Source organism: Pyxicephalus adspersus, chromosome 6 (assembly GCF_032062135.1).
Source record: "Pyxicephalus adspersus chromosome 6, UCB_Pads_2.0, whole genome shotgun sequence".
NCBI classification, from domain to species: Eukaryota; Metazoa; Chordata; class Amphibia; order Anura; family Pyxicephalidae; genus Pyxicephalus; species Pyxicephalus adspersus.
In genome coordinates, this window is record NC_092863.1 from 5,507,620 (window position 1) to 5,532,114 (window position 24,495).

Below are 24,495 nucleotides of genomic sequence, written 5' to 3' on the forward strand. Positions count from 1 at the left end.
ACTAGAGACCAGTGACATCACTGAGAATGTAGCCTATCCATTCACTAGAGACCAGTGACATCACTGAGAGTGCTGCCTATCCAATAACTAGAGACCAGTGACATCACTGAGAATGTAGCCTATCCATTCACTAGAGACCAGTGACATCACTGAGAGTGCAGCCTATCCAATAACTAGAGATCAGTGACATCACTAAGAGTGCAGCCTATCCAATAACTAGAGACCAGTGACATCACTTGGAATGCAGCCTATCCAATCACTAGAGACCAGTGACATAACTGAGAGTGCAGCCTATCCAATCACTAGAGACCAGTGACATCACTCGGAATACACATGATGTTTCAGGTAGAAAAATGACATCTGACATATAACTGCACAACTTACATTCCTTTCTTCAAGTTTACTTCTGGGGTAATTTCATCTGAAAAAAAATCTTAGCTATAATAAAAACAATCAAGCATGCTGGGGTAACAATAAACCTGACCCCAAAAATGAAGCGACTGTATATGTAACTAAACATATATAGATACACACAGGGATACACAGAGATATACACAAAGACATACACACACAGGGACACACGGAGATATACAAAGAGATACACACACACAGATATACACACACAAGGATACACAGAGATATACACACATGGATACACACACAGGGATACACATAGATATACACACACAGGGATACACAGAGATAAATACACAGGGATTCACACAGATACACTGAGAGATACACACACAGGGATTCACACAGATACACTGAGATATACACACAGAGATACACAGATACACACAGAAATATACACACACAGAGATATATACTCAGGGATACACAGAGATATACACACGGGGATACACAGATACACTGAGATATACACAGAGATACATACACACAGAGATATACACACGGGGATAAACAGAGATATACACACAGATATACACACACACACACACAGATATACACACACACACAGGGATACACACAAGGATACAAGGATTTAATGAGGACAAAACACAGGAGATCTGTTAGACTTAGTAAATATTAGAACTCCGGCAGACGCTATAGATAGCTGACTGAGCCCTGGGGCCCTGCAATGCAAATTGTGACTTCTGAGTACAAACGTTGCCCCTACCTATTGCCCACATGAGCGGTGACAATGCATTGGGTATGTAAGCCCAGACATTAGTTATCTTCAGTTCTGGTTTGGAGTACCAGGAGAAGGTTTATCAGTCACATCCCTATTTATTATACAGCGCTGCATAATATGTTGGCGCTATATAAATCCTGTTTATTGATAATAATTGCAGTTTACACGCAGTGCATTTCTCACCTGTGTGTGAAGCGCAGGTTGTCTCTGGAGGGGACACATTCAGGTCCATTCACCCTCTCTGCTTCCCCCAGCAATACTTCAGGTTGTCGGGAACACAGCTGGAATAATCAGAGCAATCAGTCAGTTGGATGCAATCACCTGAGTCTGGGAGCACATTCACCCCTCATATAGCAAAATTAGAGATGGGGGGGTTGGGTAATTTCTAGATACCCCTGAGTGACCCATAATTACTCTCCGTGCATACAGCCCTAGTTATAGACTTGTTTCACAAATAATTGTCGATGACACAACTGGGAAATACAACATGGGGGTAACATGACTTGGCTGCTGTGCAGCTCTTTTCAGGTCACATCAGTGCAGCTATAGGTGACAGGTGACTTTTGCAAACTGTGTCATGACCTCCTAAAGCTGCAATGCAAAAAACAAATCCCAGCTGCTCCTATTCTCTTGAATAGGAGAGATTGAAACCACAGCTGATTCTGTAACAGAATGCTGCAGCATTTTTTGACATTTATGAAGACAGCCAAGAACTACACAAGCACCAAGATTGTGTCATCTCCAGATGGCCATCTTTGTCCAGCCATCATCCGGGGCCAACTTTCTAGACTGAGGCATTTAAAAGATGGCACAATCATGTAAATCAGAGAACCCACCGTGAGAAATGCCAGGAGGCAGAAAGTGACAGCAATAAGGCTGCATGAGATTTAAGATACAACAAATGACGCAGGGTGTGTTGGGTACTATATAGGGCATGTAATATTCATATATTATCTTTCTTTTTGTTATATTTTGTGTTTTTACATTCTCTCTGTATTGTATGAGATTGCCTATCAAAGGCAGAAGGATAAAGAAAAAAGCATTTTCAGATTTTTTTGCAAGGAGCCCCTCCGCTCCATTATTCAGCTAATTATTCATGGCTGGTAGCAATGCCCCTGTCATTATATATACATTTTCCTTTTACAACAATTTGGTACAGTGACAAGTCCATGAGGGTCAGAAATCAGGCGCCAACGTCCCTGGACGGGTGTCATGTGAAAAGGTCACAGAGTGAGCGGATGATTATGATGTGTGACAGCGGCAGACCGTGCAAGCCCCAGTCTGCCCACCTCCTCCCTCCTCCTCAGTGCCCACAGGCTGCCAGTGTCTGCTGAACGGAGCCTGCCGCAGTATCTGACGACAGTCCCTGTCTTTCCCCAGCCGCTATCCTCTCCCTGCTCTCCGGAGAAGCGAGAGACGCAGGATGGCTAATGCGCTGAAATCCTCCCCCTGTGCCCAGCATGTGCCAGACACAACAGCGAGCGCTGGGCAGCCAAAGGGAGGGAGGCGGGAGCGGGTGCTGCAGTCTCCGATAAATCCTACTCACTGCTGGCTGACAGGCAGCCACGTTTCCCAGAATCCTCTCTGCCCACGTCAACCTTTATAGCCTAAAATTCTTCTTTTACGCTCAGTAAACCCACAATGTCTGCTGTGCGTCCTTCACCTCAATGCTGCCCATAAATGTGGTGGTTCGGAGAATTTTGTGCGGCATTCCGTCCAGAAATCGACCATGTGGAATTAAGCGGATGTCTTCCACAGCTTGAAATGTCTTTCGGCTTCAGGTGGGAAAGACCTAAGTCATTATGGAGCCATTCAAAAGGCTTTTTTAATCTATATCTACGCCAAAGAGAATCGGCTGTGGGTCATTGAATTATTGGCACGGGGAAAACTAAAGCCAACACAGTAATATTGCATTGGGCAGCACGGTGGCTCAGTGGTTAGCACTCCGGCCTTTGCAGCACTGAGTCCCAGGTTTGAATCTCGGCCAGCATAATATCTGCATGGAGTTTGCAGGTTCTCCTTGTGTCTGCGTGGGTTTCTTCCCACATCCCAAAATCATGCAGTTAGGTAACTGGCTTCCCCATAAATTGACCTCAGAATACATTAATGACATATGACTATGGTAGGGTCATTAGATTGTGAGCTCCTTTGAGGAACAGTTAGTTACTTGACTATCAACTTTGTACAGCACTGCGCAAAATGATGGTGCTATATAAATACTTTGTAATAATAATATTTTTTCTGCCACACAGCAGGGCAATTCAGATTGGTAAAGAAATGCATGTTAAAATGGGGTAAAATCATCATAACTGCCCCCTACGACCTTCCAGTCCTTTCTGTTGGTTCTCTAATGTCAGGTGCAGCCACATTCACCAATAAGGGGCTCAGAACAAAGGAGGGCCTTACTGACCAATAAGGAATGACACCATACAAGACTTGTCATTTGCAACCAGTGGCTTGGGGTGCAGTTACTCTGGGGTCCAGGGCCAGAAGGGGGTTCACATAGACCTGAGCCTTGAATAATTTATGAACTTATATTTTATCATTGCTTCTGTTTTTCATTATCAGTATGTTGTGCTGAAGGCAGGTGGCATTAATACCACCCTGCCTGGTCCCCCAAATTTTGGTTTGGGAATGGTGCAGCTGTCTAGATGAGGTGGGTGAATGGGGAAGATACACAGAATGTAGAGAGCTGCAGACAGATAGAGGTGCTGCAAGGGCTGCTGTCCCCTTAATGTTTTTGCAGGGGTAACAAGGGGACATACAATAGTGGGGTTCAGTGTCTTCTAACTATGCCCATGCTTGCATAATATTTAACATCAATTTACAACAAATCTGACTTATTTAACAAAGCAAGAGCAAAATTCAGTAACCCATAATGCTAATAAAATGTCTCTGTGCACATCTGTAATCCCCTTCCATTAGGCATCCTTGGGTTATCACATTTGCATCTGCACAGAGCTCTGGTCTTGCTTGTGTGCAGCCTGAACAAACGCCCCCTAGTGGCCAAGCCTTGACCTATCTGCCCCCCAGTTGGCTCAGAATGACAAACTGCCCTTGAGGTCCTCTTTCTTATCACGCAAGAGGACAGTTGGTCCCGGGGGGAGGGTGTATTTAAATTTAGCAGCGGGATCAAGGAGGGGGAGCAGAATAGAAAAATATGTGAAGTGTCACATTCTGACAAGCAGAAAATTAAAACCCTGTCCTGGCGCATCAAAATGGCATTTTCAATTTTTTTTTTTCTTTACCGTCTTGGGGTCTCAGCCCTTCCGGTCACAGCGACAAGTTTAATATTAGGCGGCTTAATGAACAGAGACAATAAGTGACCCCGAGCGCTGCAGACACAAAATGGCTTTTGAAAATTAACTCTTCCATTTTCAGAGTCAAATGTATTCATTAGAGGATAGCTAGGCTGGAATTCTTTAAAAAACATGAAATTAATTGGCGAATTGTAAAAGATTTGGAGTTATTACCTGAACAGGAATAGAAATTTTCCAATGGTGATATTTATTTGGTGACAACTGCCGGAGAAGGGATTTCACTTCCTTTTGTGTCCCCAATGCTCTTATCTTTCCTTAATGTATCCAAAGCTAAAAAAGAAATCAAGAAAGGCTTAAGGCTCACTTTTTCTACCAGCTGGCATTGGATACTTCTCAAGCGTTAACACGGCCACAATAAAGGTGTCACTGTCCCATAATACAACAAGGGAGGGTCATGCAAGCATATAGCTCTGTATTGCAAGCAGAAATAGTAAGGATTTCTAGCCCTTAGACCTTTAAGAGGTCAGTTTAGCATTGGACTGACCTGCAACCATGCAAAGCTGGAATATGAGTGTGGAGCCCCCCTTTAAATCTAACTTTTCTGTTGTGAGTCTGATTAGTTTCTATTGGCAAACAGCAAAGCTGGGACAACACTGCCCTCTGGTGTCTGGTTAATATATTGCACATATCCTACTGCATAACTTGGCACTGGGAGAAGAGCAGTAAGCAGAAAACATAAGTGTAGGATCACACAGGCAGCTACTGGATGCATCTTTCTAGGGTCAGCTCAAAGAGAACCTGTCTCATAAAATCTAAGTACAGGGAGGTCGGTGTTCTGGGTACTTTGGAGCCAATTTCACAGAGGGCCAAAGCTGATTGATGTTTTTCCAGCACTCCAAAACCTGCAAGTGTTAGCCACAATGGCATCACTAGGCTGGAGTTTTGCTTCCCTCTTTTCTGCTGACAGGGTAGTGAAGAAGCATCAGAGCACACTAGGAGCTGTGCATTGCATTTGCATGACAGGTCCACTTTACAAGCATTCAGTACAAAACATAAAACCTACAGTAACTGTTTCCCGAAAGATGGCTTTCATTATCATGCTGTCTGCAGATGTTATAAGTTCACATTCTTGTAGCTTTGCTGAGCAGCAGCATGATAACCAGGCACACCAATGCAATCCTACATATTTCATTTGTGACAGGCGCACTTTAAGGCTCACCTATAGACGGATATTGTACCACTTGTGGCCACATTTTAAAACCTCCATGCATTCAGCAATCTTCCTACAACAATTCTTTAGGCTTCTCTTTATAGCATCACTGTCACATATACAGCCAGGACCCCCCTGCTCCAATTCACTAGCAATGGGGGTCACTGGTCAGAAGGGTGCGAGTAGCTCGCTGGTCTACGCCACTTTCATTCCATAAAGGATCGGCACCAGATAGATGAAATTATATGGAGTCCAAGTGCAAACCTAACACCAATCTTGTGCTTTGTTTTGCTGGATTATAAGCAGTTTCAAGATGGAGTAGTGACACTAAATTAAAGGAAAAAAGAGGACATGTCACTTACTGATGATGTGTTCTTCTATTGCTGTACAGAATGCTGTTTCTCTGGATATAAATCTGATGTGTTGGTGTCAGTAGATGCAGTCACACACCTGAAACAATCATACAGGTAACGCAGTTACTGAACACCTGAGCTGTATACTCATTCTGGGTCAGGGAATCAGAAGAGATTAAAGGAGGAGTACAACACCAACCAGGGAGGCTGGATACCATACAACCAGCAATGGCAGCTTCCATCATCACTCAATGACAGGTCTTCTTCAAACAGCCTTTCTACCTGGTGCCAGCTGCTAAAATAAGGAGAGAAACTGAAGTAAAGTGCAGAAATGATAACACAATAATATTAACACAAAAACACAATCATATGAATAATGATTGTGACAGAGTAATATGTATGGGCAGATTTAGGAAGGCCAGATATGGCAGTGATGGGGCCAATGATGAGTCCAGCGGGTCTGGGCCAATGATGAGACTGGTGGGTCCGGGCCAATGATGAGACCAATGAGTCTGGGCCAATGACGAGAATGGTGGGTCCGGGACCAATGATGAGACCAGTGGGTCAGGGCCGATGATGAGACCAGTGTGCCCGAGCCAATGAGAGCGGTGTGTTCAGCCAATGATGAGACCAGTGAGTCTGGGCGAATGATGAGACCGGTGAGTCTGGGCCAATGATGAGACTGGTGAATCTGAGCCAATGATGAGACCGGTGAGTCTGGGCCAATGATGAGACCAGTGAATCTGAGCCAATGATGAGACCGGTGAGTTTGGGCCAATGATGAGACCGGTGAGTTTGGGCCAATGATGAGACCGGTGAATCTGGGCCAATGATGAGACCAGTGGGTCCAGGCCAATGATGAGACCGGTGGGTCCGGACCAATGATGGGACCAGTGTGCCTGAGCCAATGATGAGACCGGTGAGTCTGGGCCAATGATGAGACTGGTGAGTCTGGGCCAATGATGAGACCGGTGAGTCTGGGCTAATGATGAGACTGGTGAGTCTGGGCCAATTCTGGGCCAATGATGAGACCGGTGAGTCTGGGCCAATGATGAGACCGGTGAGTCTGGGCCAATGATGAGACCGGTGTGCCCGAGCCAATGATAAGACCAGTGTGTTCAGCCAATGATGAGACCGGTGAGTCTGGGCCAATGATGGGACCGGTGAATCTGGGCCAATGATGAGACCGGTGAGTCTGGGCAAATCACTGTTTACAGGAAAATAGGACAACCACCTGAAAATAAATGACAAAAGCAAAATAAAGCAGCAGCACATCTAAGGAACACAAAGCGTGATTATCTTCCAATTATTCTTCCTGGGTTTAAATGCCCTTTAAATGTCACCTCCATTACCATAATTTATCAGAACACTAGGTGGCATTATAGCCCAATTAGAGCTCAGCTCCCATAGCTGTCAGGCTGGGATACAATTTCTTCCATTAAAATTGCTTTACAAGTAGAAATCCTGCAGCAGAAATGTGTTTATTGGCTTCATTGAACGTCTCCGGGTGCACGAGGCTAAATCACCAGGGCTCCCGTTTTATATAAAGGGCATTTAATAAGAGAGATTAATAAAGATGAGTGGAGTTTAATGGTGGCGTGACGCTGATAAATCATCATAAAAAAGGAATTGTGTTCACAACACAGAGGCCTTCCTAATGCATGAGATTAACCTGGAAATATATTTAAAGAATGAGACGATGGTTAAAAAGCAATTACAGGCAACAAGTGCAAGCATTTTATTAGCTTTTAATGCTATCCAGTAACCAGAGAAATGATACGGCTAGCAAGGAGGGCGTTCCATCAGTAGGTTTGTTTCAGCAACACTTTTAGGTATGATCCAGGATCACCAGAAAGTGTTGGAATGGATCACTAGCAGTTGTGTTCCAGGATCACCAGCAAGTTTGTTCTTGGATCACCAGTGTTCTAAAGTCCCCCCAGCAAGTGCATTCCACCATCGTCCAGAATGGCCAGCAGATCAGAGTCCCAGCATCACCATTAAGTCAATCAAATCTGAATATCATCACCAAGTCAGTTCCAGCATCACCAGCAGGCAGGGTTGGACTGGCCCACTAGAAGACTGGAAAAAAAATCACTGGTGGGTCCTACCTATTTACCCCCCCAAATGTAGTCTTTTTGTGCCCTACTAGAGGGTTACCTAACCCTCCCTGGTGCTGCAACTATGCAAGAAAATCTGTTTGTTCTGGTGGGTCCCAGGTCTCCAGATTGTCCCTGTAAGCAGGTGTATTCTAGCATCAGCAACAAGTCTCAGACCAACCAGGTATGTCACATCAAACCAGCAAACTAGTCTATTGCGACAACTTTGAACAGAAATGATCAAACTTTAGGAAAATGACTCCCGATTCCTTATGTTGCTGCTGACCAAGGCAGACAAAAATGCAACAGTCACCAGCGAGGGAATAAACATGGAAACTGGCGAGTATTGTTCTACCCAGCACTGGTAAGATTTCACCAGCCACAGGATTGCTGTGTGGTATGACTACTACCCAAAATATGCAGCTTGGCTTAAAACTGAAATACCATGGGGATAGGCAGTGCTACCCTGTACAAATCCTAAGGATTTTATTGTTATTTTTGCACCTTAAATAATAATAGCAACCTCTGGTCCTGGAGGTATAGGTAAAGAATAAGGAGCCCACACCATTGGTTTTCAAAGAAGCAATCTTTGGTAACATTATCACCACTTTTGTTTGGGTATTAGTAATCACAATTCAGACAGTGATTGTTTCCGCAAATATGAAATGCAGCCTCAGTCAGGTGACACAGGAGGAGAATGAGGTGTCTCTGCTACCTGCTGTGTCCACAGATGTTGGGTCACTGGCTGTGTTTGCTTGTATGGCCCTGCCTCCTGCATTCCTGGTGACAGAATAGGGGAGGCATTCAGGAAAGGGAGGAACTGGCCAGCACAGCTACAACATACTGTTACAAGCTGCACCCTGACTGTTATTGGCCCACCTTGGGACCCCAGCACAAGGTAAGGCATGAGAGTTTTATTACAAGGGGGCATATAGAAATAGGGGAGGCTACTCGGAGCAAGAAACCACATGCATGCCGCAGGCTTATATATTATGTGCTTGTTCCTGGGGAGTTTAGATCCCATGTCATCAAATTGTATATAAAACTCCTTCCCTGACCCTCTTGTAGTTGTAACTCTTAAAATTGTCTGCATTAAACTTTTTGGAACCCAGTACTGGAGGTAATAGGTAATAGTACCTGACTGTCTGCACACCTGGAACAAGAAAAGACAGAAATGTGGGCTGCATGCTCCTTGTTGTAAATGGCTGAGACAGACTGAATACAGCGGACCAGGATAACAGCATTTTCAGACAAGTCATCAATGGCAGCCTATGTATTTCTGTATAACAGGATGTCTTTCAGCTTCCATCCGCCCTGGAGATTACACCATTGCTAATTTACAAACCTGATCTTTGCATTGGTGTATATAAATTAACCTGAATTGAATATCCTGAAATGTAAACTCTTCGGGACAGGGTCCTCTCCACCTCCTGTGTCACTGTCTGTATTCCTCTGTCATTTGCACTCCCTATTTAATGTACATACATGTTCATGTATGCGCTGTGTAATATGTTGGCATTATATAAATCCAGTTTATTATTCATAATAATAATAATAATAATAAATACTGCTGCTGCCAACCCTGAATTTTAACAATGCTACTTGCCTGGCTCCTATGCTGGCGCTTTGATATCAATACTTTATATTCACTGATCTAGAACAAATCTGCAAAACTTTGTAGTAAGTGAGCCTAACTTAGCAAACATTTTTAACTTTTACCAATGAGGGAGAGCCTCAAATGATGTTAGACTTAAAGCAGATTGTAAATCAGAACTGAAACATATTTGAAGAGCTTGAAAGAAATCTGTCATTAATATAAAGCTTTATATTAAAGGGCTCTCTGCAAAGAGTGTCGATTTCCTATTGTCCAGTCATATGTTGTGGTTCCTCCGGCTGGCCTCTACGTCAATACGACCATGGTAAGGTCCAGCAATACAAGCCACCGAGCATACGAAGTAGGAATTTGGGTCTGCAGTATCTTCAGCTTATTTTAAGGACAGCAAGAGTGCCCAGGTTTGTACACCTGCTCTGGCTGTCTGTAGAGGGTCCCCCTCGCTAGGAATGAGCGATAAGTAGTTGCAGTTTAAGGCTAGGTGCACATATCAGATCACTTTTGCTAAAAGAAGATGAAAGAATGAGTGCTGTACACACATTAGTGTTGTTCTATTCTATGGAAAGGGGAGGACGAGTAAGAAGCACCCTGCTGCGCTCTCCTCTATAGAATTCCAGCAAAGCAGATAGATGGATGAAGTCAGGGGACACGTCAGGTTTTCATCTGAGACCAGCATGACTGTTCATCTTGGACAACAATCTTCTGACATGTGTACATACCCTAGGGCTACTTACACACATCAGATGATTCTTATCCAATAATAGCTGATATCGGAATCTGGCACTTGTCATCCGTTGTTCATGGATCAATTCTTGCTGATCCAAGGACGAGGAACGATAGTAATGAAAGTGAAGCGGGGAGCACAACTGGGTGCCGATCTGTCGTTCCCCCCCCCCCCCTCTATAGCGCAGAATGGTGCTGTATGTACAGCGCTCCTTTATGCATCATGCAGTCTTTTGTCGTTGGAAAGGATCGTGAAAGATTGCACGTGTGTACAAGTCTAGGGGCAATTATCACTACAAAAAAGTGGGGATAAGCAGTTTTAAAAATTGGCCATTAGTACTCTTTTCAAGAGATTGGAGTTTCTGATAATCACTTCAGAGTAATTTGGGTACAACTATTGTCCAATTTTAGAAGTCTGATCATCAGAAACAAGCCCCTTTTTAAAATATGGACTTTGAATTTCAATAGAACTCTCTATATAACACTATCTTTCAAATATGTCTCGGCAAATATATAAAATGCTATGTATAATTCTTCTTTCAATAACAATACAGAGTCTATAGGCTGCCAAACCGGTTTGACCAGAAAGAGACATGACATCCTCAATGGACCCCTTTTATTGCACCCCAGGGTTGCAGGTGCAGGTCTCTATTTGCACACAAGGCATATGAAGAATGGCAATGTTTGTTCTATGGTTTGCACTGTTCAGCATTTTTTAAATACTGTTAATAAGTCATAAAAATGAACTCTGGGATAAGCAAACATTGTGTGATATTACTTGAACCTATTGTGTGAACCAGCGGGAAACTTTACCTCTGTGCAGGAGCTTCCTGTAATAAAGACCGGTCACTGCTGCGTTCTGTCCTCGTGCAGGGTGCCTGGTCTTGTATCCGCCCGCCCCCAGGTCCCTTCCAACATTGCCCCTTTCAGCACTGGTAATCTCCTTTAGTTATTAAGGGATTTAATTAAATGAAAGTTTCTGTGCCTGGAATTCAGTTTAGATTATTGGTAAACTGCAATGTACTGTATACAATATGTGCACAATGGCACACAGATAATTCTAAATACCTCAAATAACTTCAGAAGCCCCGGAGCTATAGGTGATATTTCATGGCCCCAGGCACCAGTATTTAGCTTTTGTGTGACAGGTGGAATGCAGGTAGATACAAAGTCTTCTTTTAAGAATGCAGTAACCCAAGGCAACCAATCAAATTCCATCTTTCACGGCTGTGATTTCAAAATGACGAATTATAATTGTCTGAACTGTAAATAAACAGTAAATAAAGGAGCAATTGTAAATCTTTATATATTATTAGCCTGCTAGAATATAAAAGTATGACTTACATATGACATGATACAAATTACCCTTCACAATGCAACCTTCATTGTCAGCAATTGTTACAGATAACATAATACAATATAATATAATACAAATAGATTTGTCTGTACTGCTGCCAGATGTACTAACATGCATCCTGCAGAAGCCTGTAGGACCTTTTTGTTATTGGTGCCCAACAAACAAAATGGCTGCCCCCAGGCTAACTCCCTGATCCTCTGGTTTTTAGCACCTTGCAGTCTCAGGTTATTAATAGATTTTGTATACATTAATAATGACACACGGGGTGTTGCCGATTCTGGGATAGGGATTCTACAGGTTGCATGTGCTGAAGGGGGACGTGTCTTGGCGTGTGTAACGTGTGCATTTTCAAGGAATGTGTCTTCCTTACTGACATTCCTCGCAGTGTGCCTGGACTTGCCTTATATCTGGCCCAGTGTGATTGGTGACGCCGGCGAGGTGTGGCTTCCTCTCTGGATTTCTGAGGGTTTAATGATTAAGAGTCTGACAATGGAATGTGATTGAACCAACAGGAACAGCAGCTGCACCCACTACCTGGCGTGGACCAGGTACTAGGAGGATTTGTCTTCCTGGACTTTCTAATGTCACCAGCGGGGACTACGGAACTGTTGGCAATGGTTCTACGCTGCTCCTGATTATATACAAGGACGAGGATACCTGGATTGGATGCTTAACAGGTAAAGAAATTGGGTGGGGCACTCCGTTAGAATGAGCCGCTGCTACCTGTGCTTTTCTCATTTCTGTGCCCTTATGTCCTGGAAATGTAGAAATAAGTCCTCTATGTTCTCTGATTTAAAGAAGTGACTTAAAGAAGTGACAAGAAAATTGATAGAAGTAAACTCTTCTAATAGGAACCAAGAATTGCAGAAGAGGAGTGCTAGATAGAAGAAGGAGACGAGACCTCCAGAAGCGCAGAGACATTGAGGAAGGAGCGTAGTCCTCCAGCAGAGCAGAGTATTTCAGGAGAGGAGAGTTACAGAGGAAGGAGCAGAGTCCTCCAGCAGAGTATTTCAGGAGAGGAGAGTTACAGAGGAAGGAGCAGAGTCCTCCAGCAGAGTATTTCAGGAGAGGAGAGTTATAGAGGAAGGAGCAGAGTGAGTCCTCCAGCAGGGCAGAGTATTTCAGGAGAGGAGAGTTATAGAGAAAGGAGCAGAGTCCTCCAGTATTGCAGGGTATTTCAGGAGTGAAGAATTGGAGAGAGAAGGGAATAGAGTCCTCCAGAAATAAAAAGTTTTTTTTTAGGAAAAAAGAATTAGAGGAAAGAGCAGAATCCTCTATCAGTGCAGAGTATTTCAGGAGAAAGCATTAGATAAAGGAAGGAGCAGTCCTATATATATTCACGCATTTGACTGCTGTTTTTTAGCCCTAAGGAACAGGTGGATCCCGGCATCTATTTTGCTGATTTAGCTAAACCCTAAATTCTTCCCCTGGAACAGGCAGTGAACCCTCCAGTACCAGAGGCCCCTAACTGTACCCAGCTACATTCCACATCCACAGCAGCAGCTGGCACTAAAATATAAATCTGCATACACACATACACCAGTCATATAGACAGAGCATATACAGCCAAGCTTACTTTACTTAATAAGGCAGCGCAAGCAGTACTGGTGATTTGTAAAGTGCAGCAGCCAGTAGCCAGTCTCTATTTTTGGCTTGCAGCAAAGTTTGCATGGCACATGAATATTTTGGGTCCATTTTGCTCTTTTTTTGTGTTTCCTCTACATTGATAAAGCTCTTTTCAGGTTATATAAAACCTTTCATAGTGCATCAGTTTCCAGACCAGTGATCTGGAAAACCAGAAAAGTGGCTTTTTAGAGTAGTGAGTGAAAATGTAGAACGGAATCAGTGAACTGTTACAGGCAGAGAGGCTTTTTTTACGTATATTTTCCCACTGAAAGATCATTAAATGCTTTTTTATATTGTTTTATCCTTTTCTATTTGGGCTGGCAAAATCTCTCCTGAAACTGTATGACAATATCATAATCTATGCAGTTTAGGGGAGCTATGTTGTGGTTTACAGACAGGCCAGGGGGTGGAGCTGGGAATCCCCGGAGGACATTGTTGTTGTTCTAGAGAATGGGAGTCACACTATACAGGAAAAACTATTCATAAGCCAAAAAAAGGAAAGATGCTCTAGGAAGATAATGGGCATTGTAACTGTTTGCTTGCATGATTTTAGAAATGAAATAATCTTTCAGGTACAGATATGCCATCTCCGACAGAAATGCTGAAAAAAGAGCTGGAGGAAGAGTTGAAGCTAAGCAGCGAGGATTTGAGAAGTCATGCATGGTACCATGGACCGCTCTCCCGCCAAGTAAGTGCAGCCTAATGGTAGTTGTGTGGGGCACCCCTTCTGTGGCTCACAATCTAATGTCCCTACTATAGTCTTATGTCATTATTCCAATGTAAAGCCAGATCTGAAAGGAAGCAAATTGACCTAACTGCATGCAAACATCAGGAAAACATAGCAACTCCATGCTGATAGTGTCTGGGCCAAGGTTAGAACCTAGGATTCTATTGTTGCAAAGGCTAGAGTGCTGGCCACTGAGCCAACCTTGTTGCCAGCATGACAATAGTTCTAAGTTCAGACAGAATTTACCTTGGAAAAAATCTTCTATGTTACACCTTGTTTTCTCATTAATTCTCTTAGTTTGGGCCTTCCTATAGCTTACACTGATATCTCGATGTTTGATTTCTTTCAGGAAGCAGAGAAGCTCTTACAGAAAGATGGTGATTTTCTCATTCGTGACTCGCTCTCCTCTCCTGGAGATTATGTCTTAAGTTGTGTTACTTCCAACATGGTTCTGCACTTCAAGATCATTGCCATCAACTTGCGTCCTAGACGAGGGGTCTCGCGCACCCTCTACCAGCTGGAGCAGGACCAGTTTGATAACATTCCCGCTCTTGTACGATCTTATGTTGGCGATAAGAAGGCGGTGTCTGAAACCTCGGGGGCAGTCATAGAGAATCCTGTCAACAGGACGGTGCCTCTGAGCGTGGTGCGGGAGAGGCATGAATCTCAGAAGGCAAACAAAGAAAACAGACGTAGTCTGCATGTGACAGATAACAGCTTGCTCAGGTACAAACCCGTCAAAAACTGCCCATCAGTTGCTGTTAAACCTCCAATTATTACCAACACTGATATTTCATTGCAGGAGTATATATGATTTGTTGCTTTTAGGATACCCATGTGATTTTTAATTCATAAGTAATGAAAAACAACAATGTACCTCTGTAATATCATCTCTCACCTACAATGCACTTTGGTTTCCCTCCCTTGTGCACCTTGCTGAAAATTTTCCCACACATTGCTTAGAAATGATTCCTCATTTTTTGTTTTTTGCACCTATATCCAACCAGGACCAAAGACAGGTTTGGGAGCCACCCTGGAAATCTGGATATCTTAAAGGAAATACCATTACAAAGTGCTCAGTCTGACAGCAACCTGCTCTCAGGTAAATAGTAAAGCAGTATATGGATGGTGGGATGGATGGTAGGATAAATACAGCATACCCTTCCCTAAGTGTAGGTATAAATACCCTAATTATATTTTTAGCAATGTAATTATTGGCCCTTTTTATGCCCCTTTGCCTGTGATGGATTTCTCTACTTTGCTCTTTCCTTTCTGCAAAGGGTGCTTTTCTTTTTGGGGTATGAATATGATCACGTCTGTTCTCCCATGACCTCTCTTCTCGTATGATTAAAGCTTGGTAAAGACTAGAATGGCAGCTGGCAAACCATGGCACAACCAGAGGGGTGCCGCTTACGACTCTCAAGAGGCTAAGGACTGAGGATGGTCAGATGTAGTTGCCCTGAGATGGGTTAATATCCTTCTATCAAACTCATTAAGGGAATTGACCATTTTTATAAAGTTTAAAAGGCTGTAACACTCACACAAGTGAGCATCAGGGTGGATTTAAAGTTATTGATAATCATACAGTCCACAAAAGGTTGGATGCTCTGGAAGCTTATCATAGAGTTAAACCTCCAATATTGGACTTTAAAACTATAAAAAAATGTAATTATTGTTTTTTTCCACTTTCAGTTTTCTGTCCTGTTCTCTCCTAATCTGACATTACAACATTTATGCTTCTACATCATCTTGTATTTTCCAGCTGCTACAGCCGAAACATTGGTGTTTCCAGAAGACACATCCACCGTCCCACTGTCGCCTATTTTCAGAACTGGAAGTGACCCGGTCCTTAGAGCCAAACTTCAACCAGTACAGCCCCTGGACTGTGATGGGAACAATGCCTTAAGGGGCTCAGATGGTCAGTTACACTCCAAAGCCCCTCCCAAGCCTATACGGGCCCCTTCTCTGCTGCTTCCAGACCCCCCCAATGGTATGGACACCTATTGTGAGTTAGTCCCTCGTGTCCCAGAGGCCTCTCGAAGATATGTGGACACTATCAAGGTGGAGGAACGGTGGAAGAACCGGGCCCGAGCCACTGAGACTACTTTTGGTTTCTTGGACTCAGAAAAGTCCCCGGATGTAATCCAATCAGCAAAGAGTAATTTTGAACTTGACAACTCTAAAAACTATAAACTGGTTTATTCCGAAGTTGCTAAAACAAAAATGGTCCAAAGAGAGATGGATAAAACTAGGACAGTATATTCGGACAGCAATAAATACAAACAGATTCATTCGCCGGAGGAAAGGACTAATGTAGAACATTCTGGAGCTGAACGTCTCAGTCAGCTGCACCATAAACCAAAACTTTCCAGGATGGACCATGTGGTATCGGAGAATGTTGAAGATGAGGACGGTTTCATTAGGCCGCAGATTCAGACCATAACATCTTTCCAGCCAAAAACATTTCAATCCATACTATTGTCACCTGAAAATAAGCCTCTGGAGCCAAATGCTCTGCGCAAGCTGAAAGAGATTGTTAGTCAAAGAGACTGTAAAGAGAGCGCCCTCCATATTCTCCGTGAAGACTGCCAAGTAAGTACAAGCTATGTCTCCAATCATGGGGGTTTCCAATTCATAATACTAATTTACCTACCTATACAGTACAATACTGGACAGCATGTGAAAAGTTACAAGAATTACTGCTCAAAACTGAGCAAAGGCTGTAGTATTGCTATTAGGATTTTGTAAATTTCTGATTCAGAAATTAGGAATTCAAAAATTCTAAATTGAAAAAAGATTATGACTTCAACCGTTTTTTTGTAAATACCATTCTAGTAATGGTAACCCCTAGATGCAACAGGACTGTGATTGGAAATTTGGTTGTTTCTTGCAGAGATTCTGGCACTTTATAGCTAAAATCTGGGCTAAACAATCATTGTATAAATACAATATATAAAAGTCATGTTTATTTTTTTACTTGAATCTTGGTGCCCTTTGCATATTTTATTTGTGCAGTAAACCAACATCAATTATCTTTTGTCCCAAAGTTTCCTGTAATACAGACTGGTTAAGTCAACTCTGTACTTGCATAGGGTGACTGATCCTGTATTTCCCTCTGTAGATTCCTGCAGATTTCCTGTATTTGGAGGGCCTGCTGGGGTCTACCCACAGGCCCACTAAACAGTTTTGATATCACAATTGCTTTTCAAAGGTAATCACTAGATCTGAAAAGGTCAATGGTGCACAAAAAGTAAAAATATGTCCTTCGCAGCTACTGAAGAATCTATTTAAATAAAAGTTTTGTGCCCAGAGTTCAGCCTATTTACCCCAGCAAATAAAACTAGGTTCATAAATAAAACTGGGAACCTGATATACCCTCCCTGAAATCTCAAATCTTTTGTTTTATAATAGTTTATGATCCTTCTTAAATATGGCATTCACATGTTGCTTTCTTCTGCCCAGAATTTGTACCTATGATGTCAAACTATGCTGGGCTAAAAAAATTGCACAATTTTGTCCAACTCAAACAAAAGCGTACTAAAAGAAAAATCAGGAATATGAATATGCACAGTAACATAAACAGTAACAATACTGCCCAAAGCATATGTGAAATGTTTCCCTTGCTATTGGGAGTGTTTTCACTTTCTAACAAACATCTGCTAGTAAATTTCTGTTTACAACTTTCACAGGAAATTCGGATCTGTGGGATGACCAAGGAGCAGCAGAGGATTATGGGGGTAAAGTCAGGCCTTGAATTGATTACATTACCCTATGGACAGCAGCTGAGACGGGATCTGCTGGAGAGGTCAGTAATAATTCCTTGTGGGATAATGAATCACTTCTTCCCCGAACTGAAATCCACAGTTAACCAAGACAACTAAAGGAGTGGCATAAAAGAGTCAAAGAAGCCTATTAATAAAGATCAGCTGATTTTGTTTTTTGCTACAATGCCCTTTTCTCCAGTTTAATATAGTTTGAGCACTGAAAGGGACAATGTCAGAGTGAAGTACACAACAGTGGTAAAACATAAACACCCTATCGTGGGCACGGTGGCTCAGGGGTTAGCACTCCAGTCTTTGCGGCGCTAGGTCCCAAATTCGAATCCCAGCCAGAACACTATCTGCATGGAGTTTGCAGGTTCTCCCTGTGTCTGCGTGGGTTTACTCCCACATGTAGTTAGGGTAATTGGCTTCTCCCTACATTGACTACATTAATGACATATGACTATGGTAGGGACATTAGATTGTGAGAGACAGCTAGTGACTATGGACTTTGTACAGCACTGTGTAATATGATGGTGCTATATAAATACTGTGTAATAATAATAATTATCCTGATGTAAAAATAGAACAGTATTTGACCAGCCTAATTGAGAGTTAAGCTTAACAGTGGCCATGAGGTTGTGGTGCATTTACCACTTCCCCATATCAGGGAACCGCTGCCTCTCGGAAGAAGCTACAGTATATGTTTCTCTATAGATAATGAATGGGTGTCAGTAGGCGGCACTAAAACCACTCGCTGCTGTCAAACGTGCAGGAGCTGGCTCTTTATTTACCAACACTGCAATATAAGTGACTGAGCGGCAAGGTGCTCTGGATCGCTTGATCCCAAATCAGGACCCTACTTTAGTTTTCTGTTACTAAATATCACTATAAATGGTCATTAAATTGAACCACTCATAAACAAATATGCAATCATAATGCATTCTTCCAATTGCTCTAAACAAATGTAAACTGAAATGCAATTGTCCGAATGCATGGCTGCACAGATCGCCGCTGGGCTTTAAACATCGTGTTCTAGACTTAGGAATTTCTTTCTCTGGCATTCCACCTTCCACAGCTGTTATGAAAAGTTTATGAAATGCTCTTGGCAAACGCAGCGAGGGAAGTGTTACAGATGAGAGGGCTATTGTTAACTGGCTTTTTCCGTAACCAGGATGACTAAACACAACACCGGGAGCTTAACCAGGCCAATGTTAAATGTCATGGCGTTGTCATTTCCTCCAGCATGTAGGAACAGTGATTTCAGTGCTGAATATTCAGGAACGCACCCTGCTGGCCTGACAGTAAATAAACTTTATGTTTTCTCTAGCAATAAAGAATGTTACATTAGATCAGTGTTTCCCAACATTTTCAACACGGGGGAACCCTTAAAATAACTTTCAGAACTTGGGGAAACCCCTTCTTCAATTCCTCTATGCACAGCTCACAGTATATTAGTGTGGTGGTCATTGGAAAAGAAACCTCTTACATTGCTGGCCATTGGGAAGAATGTCACCCTTACAGATAGCCAAAAAGATCATTGGTGTCACCTAAACTGACCTGAGATGAACACGTTGTTCATTGCTCAAGGAACCCCTCGCAAACTCTGGAGGAACCCTATGGGTTCCATGGAATTCTGGTTGATGAATACTGGTCTAGACATATGCTAGACGTACGCTCAATTTCCCTGATTATAAATTGATTGGGGAATATAATTTTCCAACTTGTACCCCACAACACAGCAACCCTATTTTTGCACTGCTCAAAAAGCTATGTAGCTGTCCATCGCCCACTGATCCTGCCCTTGCTGAATGGTAAAGAAAAAAATAGACTTCTATGTCCAATCTATGTTTGCTTGTTTTTTTTTTCATCAAAATCGAGAGAACTGTAATCATTTAAAAGATTTGTAATCATGTACAAATCTTGCATTCTGTATGCCCAGCATGAAAGGAGGGGAAAGCAAAAGCTGTTCTGTAGTTCAATTATACTTTTTGTTGGAGGGTGACAACACTGCTCCTTCACTGATACAGTACAGTAGTTAGGTGTTGTCACCCTAACAAAAGTAGAGAGGAGATAATACATGATGCTATCTATTGCTTTCCATCAACAATTTAAAACATTCATGGCATACGGTCAAAATCAAGGGTACTGGATATGAAGAATGTGAATATTTAAACTGCTGTTTGTCCCTAGGAACCAACCGGTTATATTCGGTAGTGAGTATGAAAAATGTGAATATTTAATCTACCTTTCCTCTATAGACACCACCTCCTATCCCTGGGGGTAGCTGTGGATATCCTGGGCTGTACTGGAGCTGTGACGGAAAGAGCGCGTACCCTGCACCGTATTATTCACCTGGCCATAGAGCTTAAAGACTTTGCTGGAGATCTTTTTGGCTTTTCAGCTGTTATGAAGGCCCTGACGCTGCCCCAGGTAAGGAGGAGGCTGCAAGAATGAGAGATGGGATAGCAGAAACACAATTATTAAGGTAGAAGGATGATAGAATAGTCAAGGTAAAACACAATATTTAAGATCATTCCATACATCCCAGGTTTCTGAGACAAAGCAAAAGACACTTCCCTGAATAATTGGAAAATTTATATTAAAAAACTTTTTTGGAATTGAAATCCCACTTTGAAAATTGGTCATCAGGCAGGTGAATATTGCAGAAAGGGACAGGCAATCTCCCTTCTGCAATCATTATCTGCCTAATCAACTTCTAGCTAAGTTGCACAATCCCAGCTTCCTTTGAGAGTTCCAGGGAATAAATTAACTCCTTTTAGGCCAATCAAATTGGATACCCTTGGAAAGAAGGGAGAAGTTGGGGGAACCACCAACATAAAAGGGACAGGTGAGTATCTATGGGTTTAGTTCTGTTCTTTGCATTCTTTGCTTCTTGTGGTCATCTACCAATCGGAAATATGAAACAATCTCTAAGACAAAAAAAATTGTTATTCCAGGTTGCCCGTCTGGAACAAACATGGCAAGCACTACGACAAACACACACCGACAGCGCCATTGCCTTCCACAAACAGCTGAAACCGGCCCTACGGGAAATGGAAGAATGTAAGTTATCCTTTTACTGTGATACAACCTTCAGAATCGACTACCTACCCCTTGACCTACACCTACAATGCCCTCTGTCTCCTAAGTCATTGCATTGCCATAATACACAATATTCTCCTCATCCCCTTTTAACTAGGAGCATCACCTGACACTTTTCAGTAACCATCCGGCTGTTTTGGGTGGTTGCTGAAAAATAGGTCACAATACAGGGGCCATTACCTACCTACAGCTTTCTCTCACCCAGCTTAAACATTTTCTGGGGAGAATACTAACACAATATGTATTTTAATATTATAATGTGCTTTGATTTGTGACATTTTATTTCTACTCCTTGACAGGCTTGTCTGTTCCTTCGTCAACCAATATTGTGGTGCCATACATTTTGCCAGTCCTCAAGGCCTTGGAAGGAGAAGATGATTGGGGTGGTCCAGTGGAGGACAGTTGTGGGCGACTCCTGCGTGTACTGCAAGCAGCACGGACGTACGCCGCTAATGAGGAGACCTACCGTAATAATGCAGAGAACAAGTTATCAGGTGAGACCAGAGTAGGCAGATGAGGACTACATTCCCAAACAATTATCCAAAGCCTTACATGTATTGTACTGCAAGTCAGAGAGCTGCCACAGCCAAACTCAAGACACAGCATTGCTTTTATGATCAGAGTGTGCGAGGGCAGGAGTGTTTAATTTTAATTACCTTGGGGTAATTTCTCATAGACATTACAGGATGTGGGATAGAAACCTCAACAAAGCCTTATTTGTTGCTCCTGAAGCAGGAAACCTTTCCAACAGAGACAGACAGCATTAAGTGGAGTGCCAATCCTGAACGGTTTCCAAAAATTACAAAGTTTTAGCTAGTGAACCATTCTTAATAGCAGCCTTGCGAAAAAGAGAAAACAATTCTGGTTAAACAGATTATGGGATAGGAAATAAAGATTAGGAGGTAACACAACTCAAGGAATGAGACGAAATCATGAAGTAGTGTGGAGTTCTAATGAGATGTTATTTATTTATACAATTTATTGGTTTGCACTTTGCAGGGTTTGTTCCTCAGCCCGAACTAAGAGAGGCCTTCCAGACAGAGTTCTCCCTAAGGATGTTCTGGGGGAGTAAAGGCGCCACCGTTGAACAAAGCGAAAGATACAAGAAATTTGACCAGATCCTGAATGTTTTATCCCAGAAATTGGAGCCAGAGACTCAAAGAAGTAGGCTAGTGAGTTCTGTGTATGGATCTGCCTACTAGATTGATATCTAGTCAAAGTAGGTAATCTATATTGAGAAATTTAACAATGGGACTCTGAGCCATTTATCTAGAGCCATCTGAAAAGTGTGTACTAAATCAAGCACAAAATGTTCAGTTACTGTGATGAAAATGTCCTGCATCCATCCTTATAAAGCCACACTTTTCACAGTTGTTCCTAGCCTGCCACGGTTATATTTACTGGACTATAAGAACTGCACCTATTGTGTATACCTAGATACACCCACCACAGAAAGTTCAAAGGAAATTCATCAAGCCATGCCAAGATGATCATGTGCACCCATCTATTAGGCCATAACCAAGACCCACCATAAAATGCCAAATGTACATCATACCTTTAACTTACTGAATGTATTAACCCATCAAGTCCCAGCTAAAGATGTTTGGCCACTACGTATGAAGAATGTGTCCGAGCAATGTGCACCAACTACTGTGAGCACTGGAAAGTGTCCTAACTGTGCACTCTCTTCTAGATGTCAAAGCACTGTTTATTATCTACTGGATCACCCACAAAATGTCAAACCACTGTAAACTTTCTATAAAACCCACCACAAGATGTCCAAGGTCCATGCACTTTATACCACTACTTACAGAAACTTCATGGACTGCTTGATTCAAAATGACAAACCACTATATATGTGGCACAAAATATGAGCACTACTTATAGTTATATACGAATGGGAATGGAGATTTATAGAGGAAACATTGTTTTCTTTGCAGTAGCTCCTGCCGCTTCCACTAAACAATGGATGGTACAGTAATGGAAGAAATAGGACAAGTGTCTGCCTTCCTCTTTTAAAGCTGAACCCCAGACAAATGTCTAAAGAAATGTTATTTTTGTCCATCTAGCTCTAAAATTATAGAGCACAACTAGTTAAGTAATACAACTAGGTCTTGTTCTAGCCCCTAGCTTGTGATGTACGCACCATAAGCTGCTTCTTGTAACCCTGGGTAGACATACAACCCCCTCCTCAATGTGAAACAGGGTCACACCAAGGCCTATTTTAATACCTACAGGGCTAAGACCCCTTCATTGTCCAATTACTGCAAAGGGTGCTTCATTCAACAGGGGGTGTTAGGATGCTTTTCCCTGAAGTTAAAATAAAACTATAAGAAAAACAAAAAATAAGATATATGCTGCCATTTTTCTCTAGCTTTAACACAATATTCATACTTCTGTTACCTGTTGACCCTGCCAGAAGATCTTTATCCTCCCTTTAACCTTTAAAGAATTCACAGCTGCGTTGTCACCCTGTGGAAAGCAAACATGTTGTTTTATATAGACTTGTCTTTTAGTTACAGCAGCAGGTTTTTATTTTATTTTGAGAAAAGCAAGGTTGAAACTGTAAGAGTAATAGCTGTGCAGTGTTATATGCATTGGTCTAACTTCTGTAAATGCCACTTGTGCTGGGCATTCAGTCTTTGCTTGTATTGGGCATGCACAGGAAGAGAGCTGGAAAAGGCTGTTTAATAAGTCATGCTACTGATGACAATAGGAACTAATTTCTATTTGGGTATATCAATGAAATGTTGTACCAATATCTGATTGGAAATGCCAAGTGATATTGTCCCCTGGGATACTTTGTGCCCTGTGATGTCTTTATACTTTTCTATAGAGCCGCGCAGTCCCCTGTACAAATGGCCCTTCACTTTAAACTGCACTGTGATGTCAAAGCCTTGGAAGACAGATAACGCTGTTTATTTTATCTTACGACATTTACAAACTCTGTAACTATATGTACAAAAAACACATTAAAGCCTATTTTTACACAATTGCATACCTTTTCATTATCACCATATGTAAAACAAACTCACGTAACCATCAGTAATTGGGGTAAGTATATGCTACCATACATGGAATTTAATTACAATGATAAAAGTTGCAAAGCTGACACCACACATTTTTTTCTCCCAACCAGCCAGAGTTGTTATTTAACTGCAAAAATCACAATTTTTTTTAGCATGTGTTAATTTGCTTTGCTGGTGTCTAGCTAGCTCAGCCACTTGTGTGTGTGGCTTAAAGTTAACCTGTTCTTCAATTTAAAGGTAGCCATTCCTAAAAAACTGATATCACATGATGAATGGTATTATCTTAGCCGGGAAGCCTTTTACGTGCCCCTGATTTAATATCTGGCACTGGACCCACAATAGATTATTGTAGATGGAACTGATCTTTTGCTTGAATGAACAAAACCTGTACACACAGCAAAGTTTAGTTCTATGGAGGGAGGAGGGACACTCCTCTGTAAATATGGTGGTTGTCCTGATCCCATTGTTCATTGATTCGTC

At 42.2% G+C, this 24,495-nt stretch overlaps 1 protein-coding gene and 1 long non-coding RNA gene across 4 annotated transcripts in view; one reads left to right on the forward strand and one right to left on the reverse strand.

The window, feature by feature from the left end:
• LOC140332945 (uncharacterized) overlaps positions 1 to 4,791 on the reverse strand; it is a 37,686-nt gene extending 32,895 nt beyond the window's left edge. For both annotated transcript variants that reach the window (XR_011921255.1, XR_011921256.1), the window contains exons 1-2: positions 4,630 to 4,791; positions 1,340 to 1,437 (exon numbers count right to left, since the gene is read on the reverse strand). This is a non-coding gene — a long non-coding RNA (uncharacterized lncRNA). The remainder of the gene's footprint in view (positions 1 to 1,339; positions 1,438 to 4,629) is intronic.
• Positions 4,792 to 8,887: 4,096 nt separating this feature from the next.
• On the forward strand, positions 8,888 to 23,979 carry LOC140332946 (breast cancer anti-estrogen resistance protein 3 homolog). Of its 2 annotated transcripts, XM_072414240.1 has the most exons (11): positions 8,888 to 8,973; positions 12,280 to 12,444; positions 13,966 to 14,081; positions 14,470 to 14,846; positions 15,128 to 15,222; positions 15,883 to 16,712; positions 17,810 to 17,925; positions 20,143 to 20,314; positions 20,842 to 20,947; positions 21,286 to 21,480; positions 21,986 to 23,979. In XM_072414240.1, exons 3-11 carry the CDS (start codon positions 13,974 to 13,976, stop codon positions 22,186 to 22,188), a joined length of 2,202 nt encoding a protein of 733 aa, XP_072270341.1. In that variant the 5' UTR covers positions 8,888 to 8,973; positions 12,280 to 12,444; positions 13,966 to 13,973; the 3' UTR covers positions 22,189 to 23,979. The 2 variants fall into 2 exon arrangements, with proteins under 2 accessions (XP_072270341.1, XP_072270342.1); XM_072414241.1 differs by lacking the exon at positions 8,888 to 8,973 and having other exon boundaries at positions 10,650 to 12,444.
• Positions 23,980 to 24,495: the final 516 nt, after the last annotated feature.

Excerpts from the sequence above, each read along its gene's own strand:
- LOC140332946 (XM_072414240.1), top strand. The coding sequence starts at position 13,974 with ATGCCATCTCCGACAGAAATGCTGAAAAAAGAGCTGGAGGAAGAGTTG. Across the intron at positions 14,847-15,127 it reads ACAGATAACAGCTTGCTCAG|GACCAAAGACAGGTTTGGGA; the intron begins GTACAAACCCGT and ends ATATCCAACCAG. Across the intron at positions 15,223-15,882 it reads TGACAGCAACCTGCTCTCAG|CTGCTACAGCCGAAACATTG; the intron begins GTAAATAGTAAA and ends TGTATTTTCCAG.